The sequence below is a fragment of the Tursiops truncatus genome, chromosome 2, assembly GCF_011762595.2.
Source record: "Tursiops truncatus isolate mTurTru1 chromosome 2, mTurTru1.mat.Y, whole genome shotgun sequence".
In the NCBI taxonomy this organism is placed as follows: domain Eukaryota; kingdom Metazoa; phylum Chordata; class Mammalia; order Artiodactyla; family Delphinidae; genus Tursiops; species Tursiops truncatus.
The window spans coordinates 90,428,747-90,448,552 of NC_047035.1; the positions used below are offsets into that span (position 1 = coordinate 90,428,747).

Sequence of the window (19,806 nt, forward strand, 5' to 3'; positions counted from 1 at the left end):
TGAACATTGAGACTATCCCCAGGCATACAAGGATGTATGATAACCCAGTTCACACAGATTTAGATGTGAGGTCACTACCTGCCATGTTTCCCTCCCGTTGAATATTATAGTTGCCAGATCACTATGGGCTAATTTTAGTCTGGCAATAAAATCAGTCAGTCAGACATATTTAGTTCTATAAAGGGACAAAAAAAGGAAAAGGGGGGAAGGTAAAAGAAAAGGGCTTGGGCTTCCCTGGTGGCGCAGTGGTTAAGAACCCACCTGCTAATACAGGGGACACAGGTTCGAGCCCTGGTCTAGGAAGATCCCACAGTCCGCGGAGCAACTAAGCCCGTGCACCACAACTACTGAGCCTGCACTCTAGAGACCGCGAGCCACGACTACTAAGCCCACGTGCCACAACTACTGAAGCCCGCACGCCTAGAGCCTGTGCTCTGCAACAAGAGAAGCCACTGCAATGAGAGCCTGCGCACTGCAACGAAGAGTAGCCCCCGCTCGCCGCAACTAGAGAAAGCCCACGCGCAAGACCCAATGCAACCCAGAATAATAAATAAATTAATTTAAAAAAGGGCTTATCAAAAAATTGCATAAGCCCTTTCTAGGCGATGGGATGAACTTTTAATCCCAATGCATGAGTAAGATTTTTTTTTCCTGTTTAAATTTTGATCTGAATGATTTCTACAACATCCTAGGCTACTTTTCTTCTTTTGTTTATTCATCCATCCCCGCTCTGCCCCATTACTGCGTTTTTTAAAAACCAACTGATAGGTAATCACTCACCCACTCAATACTAATTAAATGGTTCAAGTTAATAAATATCACACTGAACCAAAACCATGATCTGTAATCCAAGCCAGGCAGTCTTTAACTGTGTTCTAAAAGTTATAAAACAGACTAATTCCCAGAGAAATTATTATAATGGTTAAAGTAGATCCAAAAACTTTTTAACCTACAACAGGTAAAAAACCAAACACACCCCTGTGCACCATTAGCGGGAATGTAAACTGGTGTTGCCACTACAGAAAACTGTATGGCAATTCCTCAAGAAATTAAAAATAGAACTACCATAAGATCCAGCAATTCCCCTCCTGGGTACTTATCCGAAGAAAATAAAAACACTAATTAAAAAAAGATACATGCACCCCTATGTTCACTGCAGCACTATTTACAACAGCCAAGATATGGAAGCCACCCAAGCACGCACTACTCAGACATAAAAAAGAATGAAATCTTGCCATTTGCAACAACATGGATGAACCCAGAGGGTATTATATGCTAATAAGTCACAGAAAGATAAATACTGTATAATTTCACTTATATGTGGACTCTAAAAACCAAAAGAAATGAACGTAACAAAACAGAAACAGTTATACAGAGAACAAACAGGTGGCTGTCTGAGTGGAGGGGGCTGGAGAGAAGAAAGAAATAGTAACGGAAGATTAAGAGGTACAAACTTCCAATTGCAAAATAAATGAGTCACGGGTATGAAAAGTACAATGTGAGGAATATAGTCAGTAACTATGTAATATCTTTTTATGGTGATATATTGTAACTGGATTTATCGTGATGATCATTTGAAAAGTACAGAAATATCGAATCACTATATTGTGTAACAGGAACTAACACAGGGTTGTAGGTCAATTATACTTCAAAAGCAAAGAAACAAACTCATAGAAAAAAAAAAGAGATCATTTTGTAGTTACTAGAGGCGGCAGGTGGAGTGGAGAGGGGAAACTGGAGGAAGGGAGTCAAAAGGTACAAACTTCGAGTTATAAGATAAATAAGTACTAGGGATGTAATGTACAACATGGTAAGTGCTGAGTGTTACATATTAAAGTTGTTAAGAGAGTAAATCCTAAGAGCTCTCATCACAAGGAAAATCTTTTTTTCTATCTCTTTAATTTTGTATCTGTGGGATGATGGATGTTCACTGAACTTCTTGTGATAACCATTTTATATGTGTAAGTCAAATCATTATGCTGTACACCTTAAAATTATACAGTGCTATATGTCGATTCTATCTCAACGAAACTGGAAGAAAAAAATTTAAAAAAATACAGAAATCACATTTTCTAACGAACACCATAAAATGAAACTGGAGACTATATATATATTTTTTTAAAGCTTTAAAGACAAATGCAGAGCAATTTCCAGAGTCACAGTCCTCTTAGTATCTCAAATGCTGGGACCTGAAAAAAAAGCAAGTTTAATTAAAGAAGCATACCTTGGTAAATGGGAGCACTTTACAGTGATTTTGAAGAGGACTGTGGAGAATTTTCAAGAGCTTTTAAGGTTAAATGTTCTTCATTATCCTAAATTTATCTGTTTTTCTTAACATAAGTATCCCACCATAGGTTTATTAGCAATACTAAGGTTCACTCAAGCAAGAAATCTTCAAAACGTCAAAGGAAAATATGTAATAATCTCTTGCAAAATCCGTTAATCTCCCAGGACAAGTTTCTCTTTTTTTCTCTTAAATTTCCTCTCTTTTTAGGAATCATGACTCAAACCCCCAAATTCCTGACCTCACAGTGATCTCAAGGCTTTTCTAGCTGACAAGGTCTATCAGCTAAGATACTTGAACCTTCTTACAGTTTGGACACTCAGGTTTATAGAGAAAGTAACTTATAGATACTTGTTTCATGGTTAGATTGCCCCAAAAAACCCCTAGGTATAGAACTAGAAAGTTCTGTTTTCTAACTTTCTTCTTAATCCCATAAAAACACCAACTGAGATATATTCTTTTCTAAAGATAAATAATTGAGGAGAAAAAAATTTAGTTTTAATTAATTAAAATCAGACTTCTCTGGTTTTGTACATGCTCCGAGGACTCTTAAATGACTGAAATATCTACTGATCTTGTGTGATTCCAAGAAAAACAAAATAGGGCTGCTATTTTAGCAACAGTATAAAAGAGTATGCAATGAGAAATCAGTATTACAGTAATCAAAAATACTGCTGTTACATATACTAACTACAAAAAATGACTCTCCTGCAATATAAGAAATCTTTCTGCTTTATTTAACTCAGCCTATTAAGTAATCTTGTGGGGTATACTCTGGAAAATGATGATGTAAAAGCATATCTAAAAACTGACCAAATTAAAGCATAAATAAATAAATAAATGGTTTAATAAAACCTACTTCCAAAGTACAGCTGTAACATAACCACAGGACAAGAAAGCAAAATCAGATATTCTACAAGAAACTATAATTATGATATGGGGGACAAAAAACAAAGTTTGAGTGTTTCTTTACAAACAAAAGAAAGTGACTATCTATGAATATTCTTCATATATTGTTTTTACTCTTACTGCATTATTTTTACTGTTATTTTAATCTAGAGTCCACTAGCCATGCTTGAAGCACCATGTGTTTTAGTAAATAAAATCCACCACAAGTCTCCATTTTCTATGCAGGTAACAGGTAGCATACTGATGTAAAAAATGAGAATAATGGAAACCTGTGGAACAACGTTATATTTGGTATGGTTTATAGCAGAAATAATTAAGAATGGGCTTTCCTTGCTCTGCAGTTCTAAAACACACTAAGCCAGAGTATAGTTAAAGTGTACAGACAATATGGAAGTTTGAAAAACTACACCTATTTGACTTCATTAACACAACCTGAACTAATGCGGGGTCCAACTCTGAATGGGTTAGTTATTTATACTCAGTCTTCTTAAAAATGTGTATTGAGGAATTACATATAGCAAAATAAAAGAAGATCTACTTTACTATACTCACTTCCTTCTCATCTTGTTATATTTGGGGATATATGAATACATTTTTTCCTGAATTATACCTGCTAAGGAAATGTTGTATTGAGGGTTATTTAACTCATACTCCAACATTTTCTCGATCTTTGTAATTGCCCCACCAAGGACAATTAACCACTCTAGACATCTAATAATCAGAGGGCTTGCTGATGGGCCATTTACTAGCAGTTACTGTCTAGAGGAGAGCATGGAGTACCACTAGACTCCTACTAAGAAGTAATCAAGAGAATATACTTACTCACCTTGGGCTCAGGGGGTTAAAAAAATAGCAAAAAACTGACTTCTACTGTGAAAAGGGGCACTACTGGCTTGGAGCAGGTTAAAAAGAAACTTTCCATTCTAAGAAAGAAAAGCTAAGATTTGAAAATAAATAAAGTGATGTGTGGCAGAAAAAGAGATGGTTCAGTTCATACAAGCCACATAATTTCCATAGTTGTCAATAGCTGGACACTTAATTCTATAAATTATTACTGTAACTTATCTTCCTTTCCATCAATGTAAGTTCAAGGTTAAAAACAGGAAGATGGTAGGAAATTATTTACTATGGTATTACCTTAATATAAATCTGAAAGTCAAAAGCTTTTACAATTAGAATTGAGAAAACAAAACCAAAAAGCATTACTCTCATGATATAATAAAGACTGATCAAAAAGGGACATAAAAATAGAGCTAAAATAACAGAGTTAAGCACTTTATTTTATTGGCTAAAATGTTGTACAGATTTTTTAAATGTAGATTTGGGGACTAGTTTTTCCTTTTAAAAAATGTTTTTGAATTGTTGATGTCCTTCTGTCAAAACAATGCCAGCAACAAGTATAGAAGCCCACCAAAAGACCTCAAATTTGCTGCAAGCCTTGCTCATATCTAATCTTGAAAGGAAATCTGCCTACGTACAAGGAAACAGTCAACTCAGTGTTGGTCACATTTTCACTAATGTCATTTGTTTGCCCCACATTGTTCTTTATCTTGTTTCATTTCTACTTTTTAAAATAAAGTCATATGTCATCTGGAGATTCTTCTTCACTGAAACTACAACAGCAGGGATTATCTGTACTTGCTGCCACCGCTCCTCATTTGATGGATCTCACTAAGGCCGTAATATGCTCATTTCCCCTGTAGCCTATGGGATTCACGGGTAGATGCTGCTTACTCATCCTGGTAGATCTCCTTACTCCTACAAAGACTACCAACACCTCAAAACAACTTGATAATTCTGCTTTCTCTTAGTAGCAACTATTTACTAGTTGACTTGTTTACAACAACTTTTTTATCAATAAAAATTATCTTTCTCTTCTTTGAATAAAATGTAAATAAATATAAATTAAAAGATGATCAACAAAAAGGAGCCACTAGAACATTGTAGACAGATCCACACTGTATGTTCTTTGAGAGCAGGGGTAATATCTTACTTTCTTCCCCTTTCTAATCCTAATGATGAGCAGACTACCAAAAATACAATATTTGTAGATTTACTTAATAAATAACCAAATAAATGAATGAAGATCTTTTCAGAATGCTTAACTCATTCATAACATTTAATAAACTCCTACTATACGTGCAGAGGCAACGAAATGTGCTAGAATAAACAGATGATGGTTCTTGCCCTCAAGAGCCTCCATCTGGGAGGGAAGAAAACATGTGAACAGATTACCACAAGAAAAGTTAGGTATAAAGTACTCTGAGAACACATTAGAGAACAGTTTCCAGAAAGATCACTTTGATCCCCTGTGACAGTGGCTACAAAGGTTACTTTTGTGGGAGAACACTAAACTTATCCCCTTCATGATCTCCAGAAATTAAAGATATATTCCAAATACTCTTAACTTTCCATTAACTCTCAAAGGTTGAATATACCACTTTTACTTAGCTATTTTTCATCATTATATCCCACCGACATAGTTGTACTATTAATACTCTCTGGGTTACCATGCAATAGCAAAAAAAAATGAGCAGGACATCTGTTACTTTGTTCTACTCATACTTAATCTCTCATCATTACAAAAAAAGGCCCTCTTTTAAAAGTAATAAACCACCTAATCATCTACAGACCTAATGAATATATTACGGTCGTATAGGTAGTATCATTATAGCCAAGAACAGTTTATAAAAGGAACAGAAGGGCCGCCAGAATGTACCTGTCTAAGGCATTCTAGGCAGTGGGTTCTACGCTATCAGCTAAGTTTCCTTTATTGTATATGTGACAGAGTGCGCAGAACGGGTCTCATCTATTAACGCCATATCACTTGGATGTCAGCATTTCATTGGGTCATGTTGACAAAGCACTGTACTACATTATAAACAAAGAAATACATATACCATTCGTTAGTATTTCCCACATAAAAAACATCCTTTTAAATTCAAGCAATGATGATATAGTAACCATTTAAAAATCAGGTAATAAAATAAGCCCTTTCTTTATCCACAGGAGACAATGACAGACTGTACTCTAAAACTTGTTATTTAGTAGTAATTTGCACTGCTATACGTCAGAGGATAGCAAAATAATTCATTTCTTTGAAGTGGAATTAAACCTGTCATACTACCCAGGAATAAGCATCTGGACAGGTAAAGGTCTAAGCAGTATTTAAAAGTTTAAAATCAATTTTTCCTCCATAATCAATATCAATATATCTACAGTCATTGGCATACTTACCACACTGACTGAATTTCTCTTTTAGTTTCTGCCAAGTCAAGTCAAAAGGCAGCTAGAATGAAAAAAGGTATTAGTAACAGATATACAAGGAAAAAAATAATTTTAAGTATACTTTACATTTAGTTGCTTACATTTCTGACAAATATCTGGTTGCCTTTGGAGCCTATTCTGTCTCTCATTCCGCTTCCCATAGGACCTGATAAAAATCCTCGATCCATATCGATGCTCCTTTCCAGTATAGCTCCTATACCTGGTCCCATTCTATCAAAGCTGGAACTCATCCGATCCAGTCCCATCCCCATTCCTCCAGTCACACTGTTCATGCCACCCATTCCACCACCTGGATTTTCAAGAAGGGAAGGGAGGATTTGGGAGTTTGGTGTTTTTGTTTTAAGAACAGAAGGAAAAGGAGAAGGAAGAGGAAGGAGAGAAAGAGGAGGGAGAGAATCATTTTTGAGAAAGAAAGAGAGAAAAATTAATTCATTTATGTAATTAGACAATGTATAAATAAAATTATTTTTATACACACAATGTAACAATCTTCCAAGGAACAGATTTTAATTTTGTATATATTCAGTTAGTTGAATGTTAATGGCTAACTGAATCTGTTCATACTATTATACATATACATTTCTAAAAAATTATATCCTGATCATAAAACATAAGTTATATAAATTTTCTATCAATGACTTTATTCATTAATGTTATAGTAGTTTGTATCCTCACTTTTATCTTTTAATAATACCAAGCTTAGTAATTGTTAGAACAAAGACATATGGGGTAAATTCAAATAATTACAACTACAACATATCAACTGTTGCTCTCATACTGTCCTACATAATATTCTTTTCCTAGCTTACCTTTCACCTCAGTATCTTGTTTTGTATACAATTGCTCTTTTCATATCAATTCAATTTTCAATAACCACAGAAAAAGCTAACTTTTAGTCTCTATGTTATACAGAACTTGTGGAGATAACAACAAAAACTGGAATCACACTCTTTTAGCCAGAGCTTAAAAATCTAGCTTGTAGCTCGTACCCACTTGATTCTTATACATTGAGTCCCCTTTAACTATTCCAATCCTACTCTTTCTCAATCGTATCCTTTTTTCTCGTACCTAATATCCCCACTCTAAAAATTAACATCACCCTCAAATTGGCTTTCTGTGAATAACATATATAAAATTAGGGGAACAGAAGTATAAACACTGAGGTGAAAAAGGAAGGTAGGGAAGTTATGATTAACAGGAAAATGGCCAAGGCCGAAAAGATGATGAAAAGAAGGAATAAAATGAGAAGCAAGGTACAATGGAAGTATCTTCAGCTGACAAGATTTTTTTAACTCACTCTTAGAAGAGTTCAAGTAGACTTTGTTTCCTATTTGTGAGATTTCAATCAATTAAAGGAAGTCGGTAACTATGGAGAGCTCACATAGACATGGTTCAGTAAGCAACATGGGTCAAAAACTAAGCCTTGTGTTAAGGGTTAATATAAGGCCTAAAATGTACTAGTGGAAACAGAGGGAAGAAATTTGGCATTCCCCAGTTTTGCAACAATAGTACTCTTGATTCTATCAAAGAAAAGGTTTAAGAAGCAAGGAAATAAGCATTTCTTTTAACCTTGCCCTCAACCTCAGGAGGTCTCCAGAAGTGTTAGATCTGAGGCGATTCACCTGCGTTTACCAAAAGACACAATATTTTTTCACAAATGAAATAAGCTAGTCTCCAACAGCAGTTATAGAGAATAAGCAAAGAAACAGAGTTGGTGCTAAAGCTAATGTTGTTCGTGACATATGATCAGAAAAAGCCCCAGATTCTTTAGTTGGAATAAAGGTTCTTGAATTGGGTGACAGTTAACACATATTCTGGTGTTAGTTTAGAAATGTCAAAGAAGTAAAATTCAAAGTTAGTTAAGAAATTTCCAACAGCAATAAAACAGTAAAGCTCAATAAATATCAAAGTTTCTCTAAATTATGACAAGTCATATCAACATATAAGAACAAAGTATTACAATACTATAGTAACTACTCTTGCAAAGTTTTTTGCAAGTATTCAAATATTACTGTAAAATTCTAGTAAAATTTAAACCTACTTATTCCAGATCCTACTGGACCCATGTTAGAAGCTCCTATTCTTCCTGCAAACCCTCCAATCATTGCACTGCCTAAACAAGGATGGAAAGATAATATACTAATTAATTTAAATAATCATACTTTAAAATTCCCAAGGTATTATGCTCTCAGAAGATGTACAATAACTGAAAAGTATAAAGTCTTCTACAAATAGGGTTCAAATATGTAAGACACTGAAAAAGAGAGCTAGTACATTAAAACCTCTGAAGTATTTTTCTTCAAGTAATAAATTGCACGAAACATTATAAATTTCTAATTTTTCATACAAAAAAAGACAGCCAAACTTCGAAAAAATACAACCTGCAAAAAGAAAAGAAGTAAACAGCCAGCCCTACCAAGTCTACCAAAGGAATCTCCAAAGCCTCGATTTATTCCAATATCACCACGTCCAAAATCTCTCTCCATGCTACTAGTCATCGCACCACGGTATAGCTCTGAAAAGATTATGCAACAAATTAACCCTTTTTCAAGTATTATCAATAAACAGTAATCCATTTAGGAACTTATTGAAACTAAACTGTAATGACAGCAAAAGCCACAATACAAGAAGTCCATGATTTACCCAACCTACTTCACATGCCACAGATATCCCAGTTCCGCTCTGCCTGTCCCTACCCCTGGTGCCCATACATCCTCTGAAAACATCTAAAGTATCCATTCCTAAGTAAAGGGGGGACATTTTTAATAATGGAGAAAATGAAATGTAGTATACACATCCCACTATATACATTTACCTACCTCCCATTCGACCAACTCCTCCAAATCCTCCCATGCTACTCATTGCTTCCAGACCACCAAACCCAATTCCTATGGAATAAAGGTTAAGTTTGAGATCTGTCAGTTATATAGCTGAAAGGTATATTTTGTAAATATTAAGTCTCATCAGTAAGCTCTTCATTCACCCTACCTTGTGCAACTGCTTCTTAACACATCACCTTCCATATCCCTTAAGTATGTACCAGGCTCAATTTCTGCTAGCAGCCTTTAGGACGTGAGCCAACAATAAACCATGACTTTTGTTTCCCTTGGAATTCTCAACATAGTTTCTAACTTACTAAACATGGTGATGGGTACATACAAGAAAACAAATGCATATACATACCTCCTCCAATTCTATTCATTCCTCCAAAACCTGGACCATCCATTCCCATACCTCAAATAAAATACACAGTATGTACTTTCAGTAAATCTTATTTTAATGACTAAAGAATGACATAATGCAACACAGCAAAATAGATACCAATTGTCTAGTCACAGTGGAATACTAGAGAAGCAGCAGGGCACAGATGGGACGGTTTAAAGTGCTATGCCACAGCAGGTGTCTAATCATGAGTCTTCAAAAAGGCCTCTTTGAATATTTATTAGACAAGAAAACAAAATTCACTGGTCATACTCACATTCAGTTAGAGAATATCTAGGACTAGGTAATCGTTCATTTTTTTTTTCAGCTCAGACACACAAATATCACTACAGCAGACTGAGAGATCAGGTCAGAAAGTAAGGACTCCTTTAAACATGGCAGCTAAGGGAGCAGTAAAAAATGAAAGAATAAAAATAGTATGTGTTTAGGAGGGTAGAGGGCCTAAGAGTAAGGGAGAAGATTTCCATCTGTTTAGACCATAATGATTACCATAACTACCCTCACAATTTAAAATGTAACTATAGCATCTCAACAAAAATAGAAACCAGATAGCATTAATTAGTCCATCAATTAAAACAGCAATTCTCAAAATATGGTCTAAGGACCTTTCAGGGTTCAATAGGTCAAAACTCCTTCATTATCCAAATAACACTAAGATATTGACTGTTTTACTCTCATTTTCTCATGAGTATAAGGTGGAATTTTCCAGAAACTACATGATAGATGACACTGTAACAAACTGAATGCAAAAGCAGATACAAGAGCATGACTGTCTTGCATTAAGCCAAACATTAAAGAGATGTACAAAAAGGTGAAATAATATCACTCTTCTCACTAATTTTTGTATTGGAAAATACAATTTATTTTCTTAAAAATTACATTTATTTTAACACATAATGTGTTTATCATTGTTATCTTAAATAAATATGTAAATTTTTTTAAATTTCTAAGTTTTAATTTCAAATACAGTAAATACTGACAAATATAACCACATAAGCAAAAGCACTTTGGGGTCCTCAACAAATTTTAAGAGTATAAAAGGGTTCTGAAATCAAAAAGTTTAAAAATCAATCTTCAAACATAAACTGTAGGTTAGTCTACGTGAATAGCCAAACAGCTATCTGAAAAGCTACCCTCCCAACTAGATATTCAAATTTAAATTGCGTATATGGTAGTATTTCAGCCATTCCACAAATACTGTATATCCATGATACACAAGGCATAGACTATATTGAATATTCTCCTTCTACCTTAAAGACAATTCAAAATCTAAAAGGCTAAAGGCTAGCTAAAAGTGCTAAAAGGCTAGCTGTAACGTGGCTGCCCTCAGAGGAACCCTCCTGACCTTCTGTTCAACCTTTCACGTTCTCTGCTCTCAAAGGTTTCATTCCTTTTTCAGACTAAAGTAACATCTTAAATATTCAACTATAAACTACAGTCCTTTAAATATTATTACAAACTAGTAAATATAAGCTTTACAATGTAGCAAATGTATCATTTAAAAAGAAACAATAAAGTTAGAATACTCACCACTTGGACCTAAATTCCCCATTACACCACCTATGTTCAACTGGCTGGCACTAATAGGCTGTCCACCTGGACCAAGTCCCATTCCAATGCCTCCAAGACCACCTAAAACACAAATAAGAATATTATTACAAACTCTTATATGATCAACTAACTGGCACTGAAAAAATTTTTAAAGCTATATGCCTGTAGTAGTATTTCTAAAATTTCGCAAATTTGTAAATAAGAGCACCACAGTTCTTGTTTTCATTGGAATGCAGCACATTGAAGCCTCACTATAATATCATTTACTAATGAGAAGTGTTTTATGAAGCAGATCCATCTTATATCCCAGTTAAAGGCATACTGAAAAAGAGTAATGAAATACCAAGAGGATTTTGAACCACCTTATAAATGACATACATATCTGAAAATAAGAATCTTGCTTGAATCTGTAGACCCTCTTAAAACCTAGGAATTACTTTTCAGATGGTTCAAATCAAACTAAAAAGTCAACAAACATGAAAACATTGAATAAAGCAAACATTATATTACCTAGTTTTATCACTGAAATAAATATTTATATAAACAAATATATTTATTTATATTTATATGGTATTTTAATTTATTTATATACTATGGTATACAGTGTTTTCACATCTATTTTAACATCTTTATTGGGGTATAATTGCTTTACAATGGTGTGTTAGTTTCTGCTTTATAACGAAGTGAATCAGTTATATATATACATATGTTCCCATATCTCTTCCCTCTTGCGTCTCCCTCCCTCCCACCCTCCCTATCCCACCCCTCCAGGCTGTCACAAAGCACCGAGCCAATATCCCTGTGCCATGCGGCTGCCTCCCACTAGCTATCTACCTTACTACGTTTGTTAGTGTGTATATGTCCATGACTCTCTCTCGCCCTGTCACAGCTCACCCTTCCCCCGTTTTCACATCTATTATCCACAGATGAGGTAATTTTTGAGACCGTTAAGTTACTTGTACAATGCCATTTAACTACGTGATTAAGCTAAGACTAGAATTCAAGTTTTCTGTCTCTAAATCCAGTATTCTTTTTACTTTCTCTCTTAAACTAAGTTCACTGAAAAGAGACTGTAAGAAGACAATCTGATGACTTAAAGACAGTGGGAACTGTTTTATTCTACTAAATCTGAGTTTGACTTAAAAGTTCTTGCTAGTCAATGTAGCAATTAGTAAGTGGTAAGGGCTGAGAAAACCATATACTATATATGTATTTTTAAAAAGAGTACAGAAGCATGTCGTGTTAAATTGGAGAAAGATCAATGTGACCTGGTAAAAGAAATATCTTTTTTAGCTCAGTCCCTAGAAATGGTTCAAAGCAATAGCACACTTCACTATCAACAATGCTCATGTCTACACCTAAAACTCTTACTTTCTTCTCTGATATCATTCTTCACTAAAAGGAACCAGGCCTCTTTGAAAGTAGGCCAATCTCATGTCTTTGAACAAGAAAAATCTTCATGGATCTGGGAAATCCCATTCTCACCAGAAAGTAATAGCAGAGGCATAGGAAATGAGAGGTCCCCTCTTGCCAAGTTATAATAATTTGAGAAAAAGAAGTGGGGGGGTTGGGGAGAAAGGCAAAAAATAGGGAGGTTAATAATAATTAACTTAACTAAAACAACAAACTGATTCTGTTAAAGTCTATGAGTTCATATTACATCTCAATAGAAAAGAGTACATAAAACCATAAATCTTAAAAAGAACAGATATAAAAGTATGAATGTAATTTTTAAATCTAAATAAATTGAAAAGTACTAACAGTGGAAAATAAATCGAAAGCCCCTACTTTATAAAACCAGGATATTAAAAGATGACACCCTGAGTGATAAGGAAGGGCAGGAAAGGACTGCCCTACAAAGGGAGAACAGGTAATATTCAAAGACATGTAAGCTGAGAATTTATTTTAAAAAACTGAATTCTCAATTGTGAAAGCCCAATAAACAGTAATCCACATCCACACTGTAGTAAAACTGCATGCCAAAGATAAAGATCTTAAAATCAGCTACATGAAGAGCACAGCTTATCTATAAAGAAAGGACAGTTCAACTGATAGCAAATATAGAAGCCAGTAGACTGGAATATTTTTAAAGTGTTGAGAGAAAATAAGTACCTTAAACTATATAACCAGTGAAACTATCTTTGAAGACATTTATAGACAAACCAAAATTAAGAGAATTTACTAGCAACAGATACTCATTGAAAGAGCTTTTAAAATATATGCTTCAGGGGGAAAAAATAGTGCCAGGGTCTATGAAAGCAGATGATAAGTAATAATAATGCCTAATTTGTGGGATTGGAAGCAAAGCAATATATAACTAAAACATTGAGCAATAATAGCATATAATTCGGTAGGAAAGTGATTAGAATTAGAGCATTCAAAGGTCATTCTACTATTGAGAATAACTATATTAACTTCAGACTTTATATAGGCATATTAAAATATCCAGGATAACCACCAAAAGAGAAAGATAGGAGAAAAATAAATATAAACATTTGTAAAACACAGAAAAATAAAACACATAATAAGATAATGGGAATTAATCCAAATAAATCTACAAATGTGAATAAACAAAACAAAGCTGTTGTATCTCCATTACTATTAGACAAGTGACTTAAAGGTAGTTACTAAGTATGAAATCACTCTATAATGATAAAATCTTGATTCACTAAGAAAATATATCAGTTCTAAACCTGCATGCACCTACTGAATTAGTTTCAAAATAGTTCAAGTAAAAACAAGAAAAAATATGCAAATTCACCATTATAGCAGGGGATTTTACCATAAACTTATCTCAGTAATTGATAGCACAAGCAGACAAAATTACTAGCAGAGATATAATTTAAATGATTAACAAACTTGATTTAATGGACATATACAGAACAGTATACTGCACACCTGAAGTATTTATTAAAATGTATCATATATTAGGCCACAATGCAAAGTCCAAATTAATTAATTGATTCCAAGGAATCACAGAGACCATCTTCTATGACCACACTGTTAAGTTAGAAGTTAGTAAGAAAAAAAGTATACATTTGGAAATTCAAAAATATATGACTTAGGAAGAAATCATAATGGCAATTTAATAAAAATTAAATCACAATAAAGACACTCTATAGCAAAACTTGTATATAGTGGCCAAATTTATAGTCATAACTACTTGTATTAAAAAAGAGGCTGCAAATTAGTGAAGTACACATTCAACTTAAGGAGTTAGGACAAAAATAAGAGACTAAACCCAAAGAAATAGAGAAGGAAATAAAACTAAGAGAATAAATTAAAATATAAAAAATGAAATTCACTTCTTTGAAAGCACTAATAAAACTGACAAATCTCTAAGAAAACCTGACTAAGGGGGCTTCCCTGGTGGCACAGTGGTTAAGAATCCGCCTGCCAATGTAGGGGACACGGCCTCGAGCCCTGGTCCGGGAAGATTCCACGTGCTGCGGAGCAACAAAGTCCGTGCACCACAACTACTGGGCCTGTGCTCTAGAGCCCGCGAGCCACAACTACTGAGCCCACACACCACAACTACTGAAGTCTGCGCGCCTATAGCCTGTGTTCTGCAACAAGAGAAGACACGGCAATCAGAAGCCCACGCACCGCAACAAAGAGTAGCCCCCCCCGCTCACCGCAACTAGAGAAAGCCCATGCGCAGCAGTGAAGACCCAACGCAGCAAAAAAAAAATAAATTAAAAAAAAAAAGATAAAAAGAGAAATTGCAAACCACTGGAATTTAAAAAAGAACTATGGATGTGGCAAAAATTTAGAGACTATTTTATGCCAATAAATCTGAAGATGAGGAAAAACGGTAAAATTCTCAGAAAAGTAGAAATTACAATTGAGTCAAGAAGCAATAGGAAATATGAACAATAAATAGTTAAAAATCTTCCCACAAACAATAAAACAAGGCCAGACAGTTTTACAAATAATTTCTAGCAAACATTGAGAACGTATTATTCTAAGAGAAAAAGAACAAAACACTCCTCAACTTAGTATTGTTTCTAATAACAGAAAATTAGAATAACCTAAAAAATATATATGTAAAATGTGGTATTAGCAGTTAAAATAAAGGAACTAGAGCTACAATCTATCAAACATAAATGAATCTCAGAAACAATGTTAAACCAAAATCAGCAAGTTGCAGAATAATAGGCACAATATAATTTCACTCACACCAAATTTTAAATCCAGCAAAACAATTTCATATGTTTATGGATGTATAAATGTGTGATCAAATTATTAAAACCTAAATGATAAACACTGTATTCATAAGTTGTTTCCTCTAGGTAAGGTATCTAGTGGGAGGTGGTAGGGGAGAAGAATCTTTACCTGTAAAATTTTATTTTAAAGAAAAATCACCTAAAACAAATATGGTCTACACAGCTACACGAGTGATTTTATATTTGTATATTTTAAATATTTTATGGAAAAAAAACTTTAATAATAACCAGAGAAAATACAACAAAAAGTAAGAACACAAGGTAGTGTTTACTGAGTGCTTACATTATGCCAGAACTGTTCTAAGTGCTTTACATATACTATATATTAATTCATGTAATGCTCATGCCAACCCCATGAAGTAGGTACTATCAAGCATCTTCATTTTGAACATGGGGTATTGAGACACAGATGTTAAGTACATCATATTGCTGTTTTATAATCCTTTGGAAAACAATTTGATAATACTGATCAATAAGCATACCTGAAAACCTGTAAATCTACATCAAGATATCTATCTTAAGGAAATAACCAAAAACATGCCAAAGATTTGTATACAAAAAGAAAGAAAAAGAGAAAACTCTATTGGTGATTAAAGGGAAAATGTTAAAATACCTACAATATACATAACAGTGAAATAGTTACGGAGCATCCATATGATAGATTATCAACAGCCAATAAATTCTGGAAAGAATTTTTAACATAGACTAATGTTTTTGTTAAACAAAAAAATAGAAAATTATTTATATGGTAGTTCTCCACTGTGTAAAAAAATACACCTAGAAGGAAAGACTGGAAGGAAATGCACAAAAATGTTATAATGGAGGTTACTTATGGGTGGTAAAATCACAACGATTTTTTTTCCCCCTCACATATAAGCTTAACAAATTTTTTAGTATATATTGCTTTTATAATCAGGAAAAACTACAAAAAGAAAGAAAAGTGTCTGTCACATAGAATCAATTATGCCAAACTAGCTCCATAACTCCAAACACCAAACTGTGGGCAACTTGGGAAGTAGGCACAAAAATAAAGTTTTGCTTAGCATATCATGAAATTGAAAAAGAATAGTCTGTATTACTTCTAATAATAGCTTTTACTTACGTGGTAATTGTGGTGTTTTACTATCATGTGAACGGAAGTCTTCATGAGGGACAGACTTGTCATCCTAATTGCAAAAAAGTTTATTATATGGTTAATATATAATTAAAAAGATCTGTAACATAGAAGAGAGCAGATAAAACATTTGAAGAGGTTGGAGAGTTGAAGTGATATACAGGAACTCACCATTTTCACATGCATAGGTCTATCAAACAAAAACTGCCCATTGAACATAGCTGTTGGTTCAGTCAAGGAAAGCCAGTTAGGCAACTATGAAATTATACTTGAACACAAACACATTTTTAATAATCATATTTAGCATCAGACTATCTCTAATATTTTAAAAAACATCCTTAGTATTTTACTTATTTGTATTAGTCTCTTCCGCATACTCAAAAATCTTCAGTTCTTTGCTTTATAGTTTTATTTTATAAATATCTTTAATTCAACCACTGCAAAAAGAAAATTAACAAGGCTTCATTTAAAGCAACTGTATTAACGTACAATGAATTACATTACTGTCAACAGCATGTATACAATTAGTTGTGGTAGGAAGAGAAAGTAGAAAAAAGTTCATACCAGGCCTATACAATATGGCTAATTCAAGTTTTAAGAGTGACTTTAGTACTTGGACATAGTAAAGGTTTTATGTGCTGGAGACCAAATTCTAATACATATTTCTAAGCCAGGCAACCTTAAATTCCATAATCCCCACAAAACGGTATCAAACTTCTTCAACCTTATTAAATAATGCTAAAGTGTAAATCAGGATACAAATTGCTTGAACTGCTTCAATTGCTTGTTCAAAAGTGACTGTGCCCATTCCTCTGCTCTTGCCATCTTTGTCTTCTTTAATATCTGCCCGCTTTACAGTTCCAGCTATGCTGAACACTTCCTTTAGCTTCTTCCAACCAACTTTGAAGTCAAGCTTAATATAAAATTATATAAAGTTACACACCTATTAACTCCTCTCCCCACTTATAAATAATACAAGTCTTTTCTAAACTCTCAAAAAGATAAAGAACTATAATTCTTGTTAAACAGTATATCAATAGTATTCACGTAGAAACATCTTAAATTATTAAAGATCGGTTAAGCTACATCTACATTGTTCCTTACCCTTATTTTTTTTAATTCCCAAAACAGTCTCTCAGAGCTGCTCAATCCTGTTTTGTACATTTGAAACTTTCATATCTATTTTTACTGACAGAAATTCAGATTTTGGAAAGTATGGTTGATATCACTGACTTCCAAAAGCTTAGAACAAATGACAAACCAACTACAACATGCACATTCACAAATATCAAGTATCAAAGCTAAAGAAAGAAATCCATTTACCAATATGAACAAAAATCACATATAATGTAAGTACATAATTTCAAGAACTGCTTAAGTGTTTATAAATTCCACAGTTCCGTTTTAAAAAATCCTAAATACTTGTATTTACACTCTGACCTTATATTTATGGACTTAAATTGGGTTTGAGTTTACAATAATTACTGTTTTGCTTAGTTAAAAACAAGCAAAATGTTCTATAAACCTATGACCCATTCATCTAATTAAATAATCTCATGATTAGAACTAAATATCTGAATGGCAAATTTTTAGAGTAAAGCTTAAACTTACATTAGCAACAAAAATTGTGGAACCAAGTCTACCAGCCTGCAAATTACTGATAACCTCAGGAGGAATGTTTGGATTATTGAGAATGGAAGGTGGTAAATTCATCAATCCCGATCCCATGTCGGGTACATGTCCTCCTGGAAATGATCCTCCTGTTCGTTGCAGTGCCCTACGAGCATTTTCTCCATCAGGATCCTATAACACACAGTGAATGTTAAATGCCACCAGATACATCAGTAAGTCTATATCACTAAAATAACAACTTCAAATTCTACAGCAGCTATCCCAACTGGCTCAAATTAGTGGCCCTCTTGAAGAGTGAGCTTTTTTCTCATCCAGAGAATTCAGTCCCATAAAAACCTGTGGATAGACAAGAGATTTCAGTCTCCAGGGATGTCAATTAAATATCTCTTTCCAATCACTAAAGTCACTTAAGAACTTGAAATTAGTTTAATTTTGCCCTCATACAGGTATACAAGTATATGGCACACACACATAAATCCACATAACTCAAAGAGGAACAAAATACTTACTGTGACTCTTATTCCCACCACTATATGCCCAATGTAATGACAAATTCATACTAACTCAAAGCTTTCAACAGAAGAACAGCCTGTTATAAAACCCAGGAATACTGGGGTAGAGGGGAACTGTTATAATGTGGAAATTTCATTCCCGAACAAAATACAATTATCCACTTTCCAACCTCTTTCCATCCTCAACAATGATTATGATCTGAGATGGAAGGAGAAGGGACATAAAGAAAGGCATGAAGAATGGTACTAAACATTGTTTGGTTTTTGTTTTAAGTTCGTTGACTTTTAAGAGAAATATGCTGCCTTTAAACAAAGCAAAAAAGGCAAGCTTAAACATACTTCTCACTCATCTCAGTAAGTAGAGTACAAAAAACAAACAAAAACCAAATAAACACACAGATAGACTATCATCTGCAATACCAAATGATTATGATATATGTAACCATCAACTCTACTCTGCTGGCCTCCATCTGGGAATACTAATAGAAAGAAAGTTGGATGACTTTAATAAATTTTCTAGGAAGGCTGGAAAATAGAAGGTGAAGTGAATGTAAGAATAAAGGTATTCTGGCATCCAATGTATTCCATCACCATGAAGAAATAAAAAGAAATACAAAAGCAAAGAAATTAATGTTTTGAAGAATGCTATAAAACTCTTTTAAGTTAATAAATAAATGCTTCAGGTCTAAGGTTTCAAAATCTTGCACAAATACAAAACTTAGAATAGTGGTTACCTATGGGGGAAGGAGGAGGACATAGCAGGGAAGATGCTTCATGAACCATTACGATAGTCAGATTGTTTGTCCTTTACATCTTAACATTAATAAAACATTGTTATATTTTGATTTTTTAGGTATGATATGTATATAAACATATATACACACAAAAATATAAACACACATGTAAAACATATATAAAATACAAATTATGTAAAACCACCTACTATGTAGCATGATTTTCATTCCTCTTTTCTCCTTAGATGTCAGCCTGCCAGTCACTGCCTGCCACTGCTATGAGAGGGCCTCTAATAAGTTTACAACTGCTACTAAACCTCACTTAATTAAATTT

General features: G+C 33.8%; 1 protein-coding gene across 2 annotated transcripts in view; it reads right to left on the reverse strand.

Moving 5' to 3' along the window:
* The window catches only part of MYEF2 (myelin expression factor 2), a 33,007-nt gene that overhangs the window by 2,308 nt on the left and 10,893 nt on the right, over nt 1–19,806 (reverse strand). The window contains exons 6-16 of one of the 2 annotated variants that reach the window (XM_004320317.4): nt 18,206–18,397; nt 17,354–17,507; nt 16,766–16,815; nt 16,583–16,646; nt 11,234–11,335; nt 9,665–9,715; nt 9,301–9,369; nt 8,898–8,996; nt 8,523–8,594; nt 6,562–6,770; nt 6,431–6,482 (exon numbers count right to left, since the gene is read on the reverse strand). In XM_004320317.4, coding sequence (XP_004320365.2) covers nt 6,431–6,482; nt 6,562–6,770; nt 8,523–8,594; nt 8,898–8,996; nt 9,301–9,369; nt 9,665–9,715; nt 11,234–11,335; nt 16,583–16,646; nt 16,766–16,815; nt 17,354–17,507; nt 18,206–18,397 — 1,114 coding nt within the window. The remainder of the gene's footprint in view (nt 1–6,430; nt 6,483–6,561; nt 6,771–8,522; nt 8,595–8,897; nt 8,997–9,300; nt 9,370–9,664; nt 9,716–11,233; nt 11,336–16,582; nt 16,647–16,765; nt 16,816–17,353; nt 17,508–18,205; nt 18,398–19,806) is intronic. The other variant, XM_019929119.3, reaches the window with a different exon arrangement.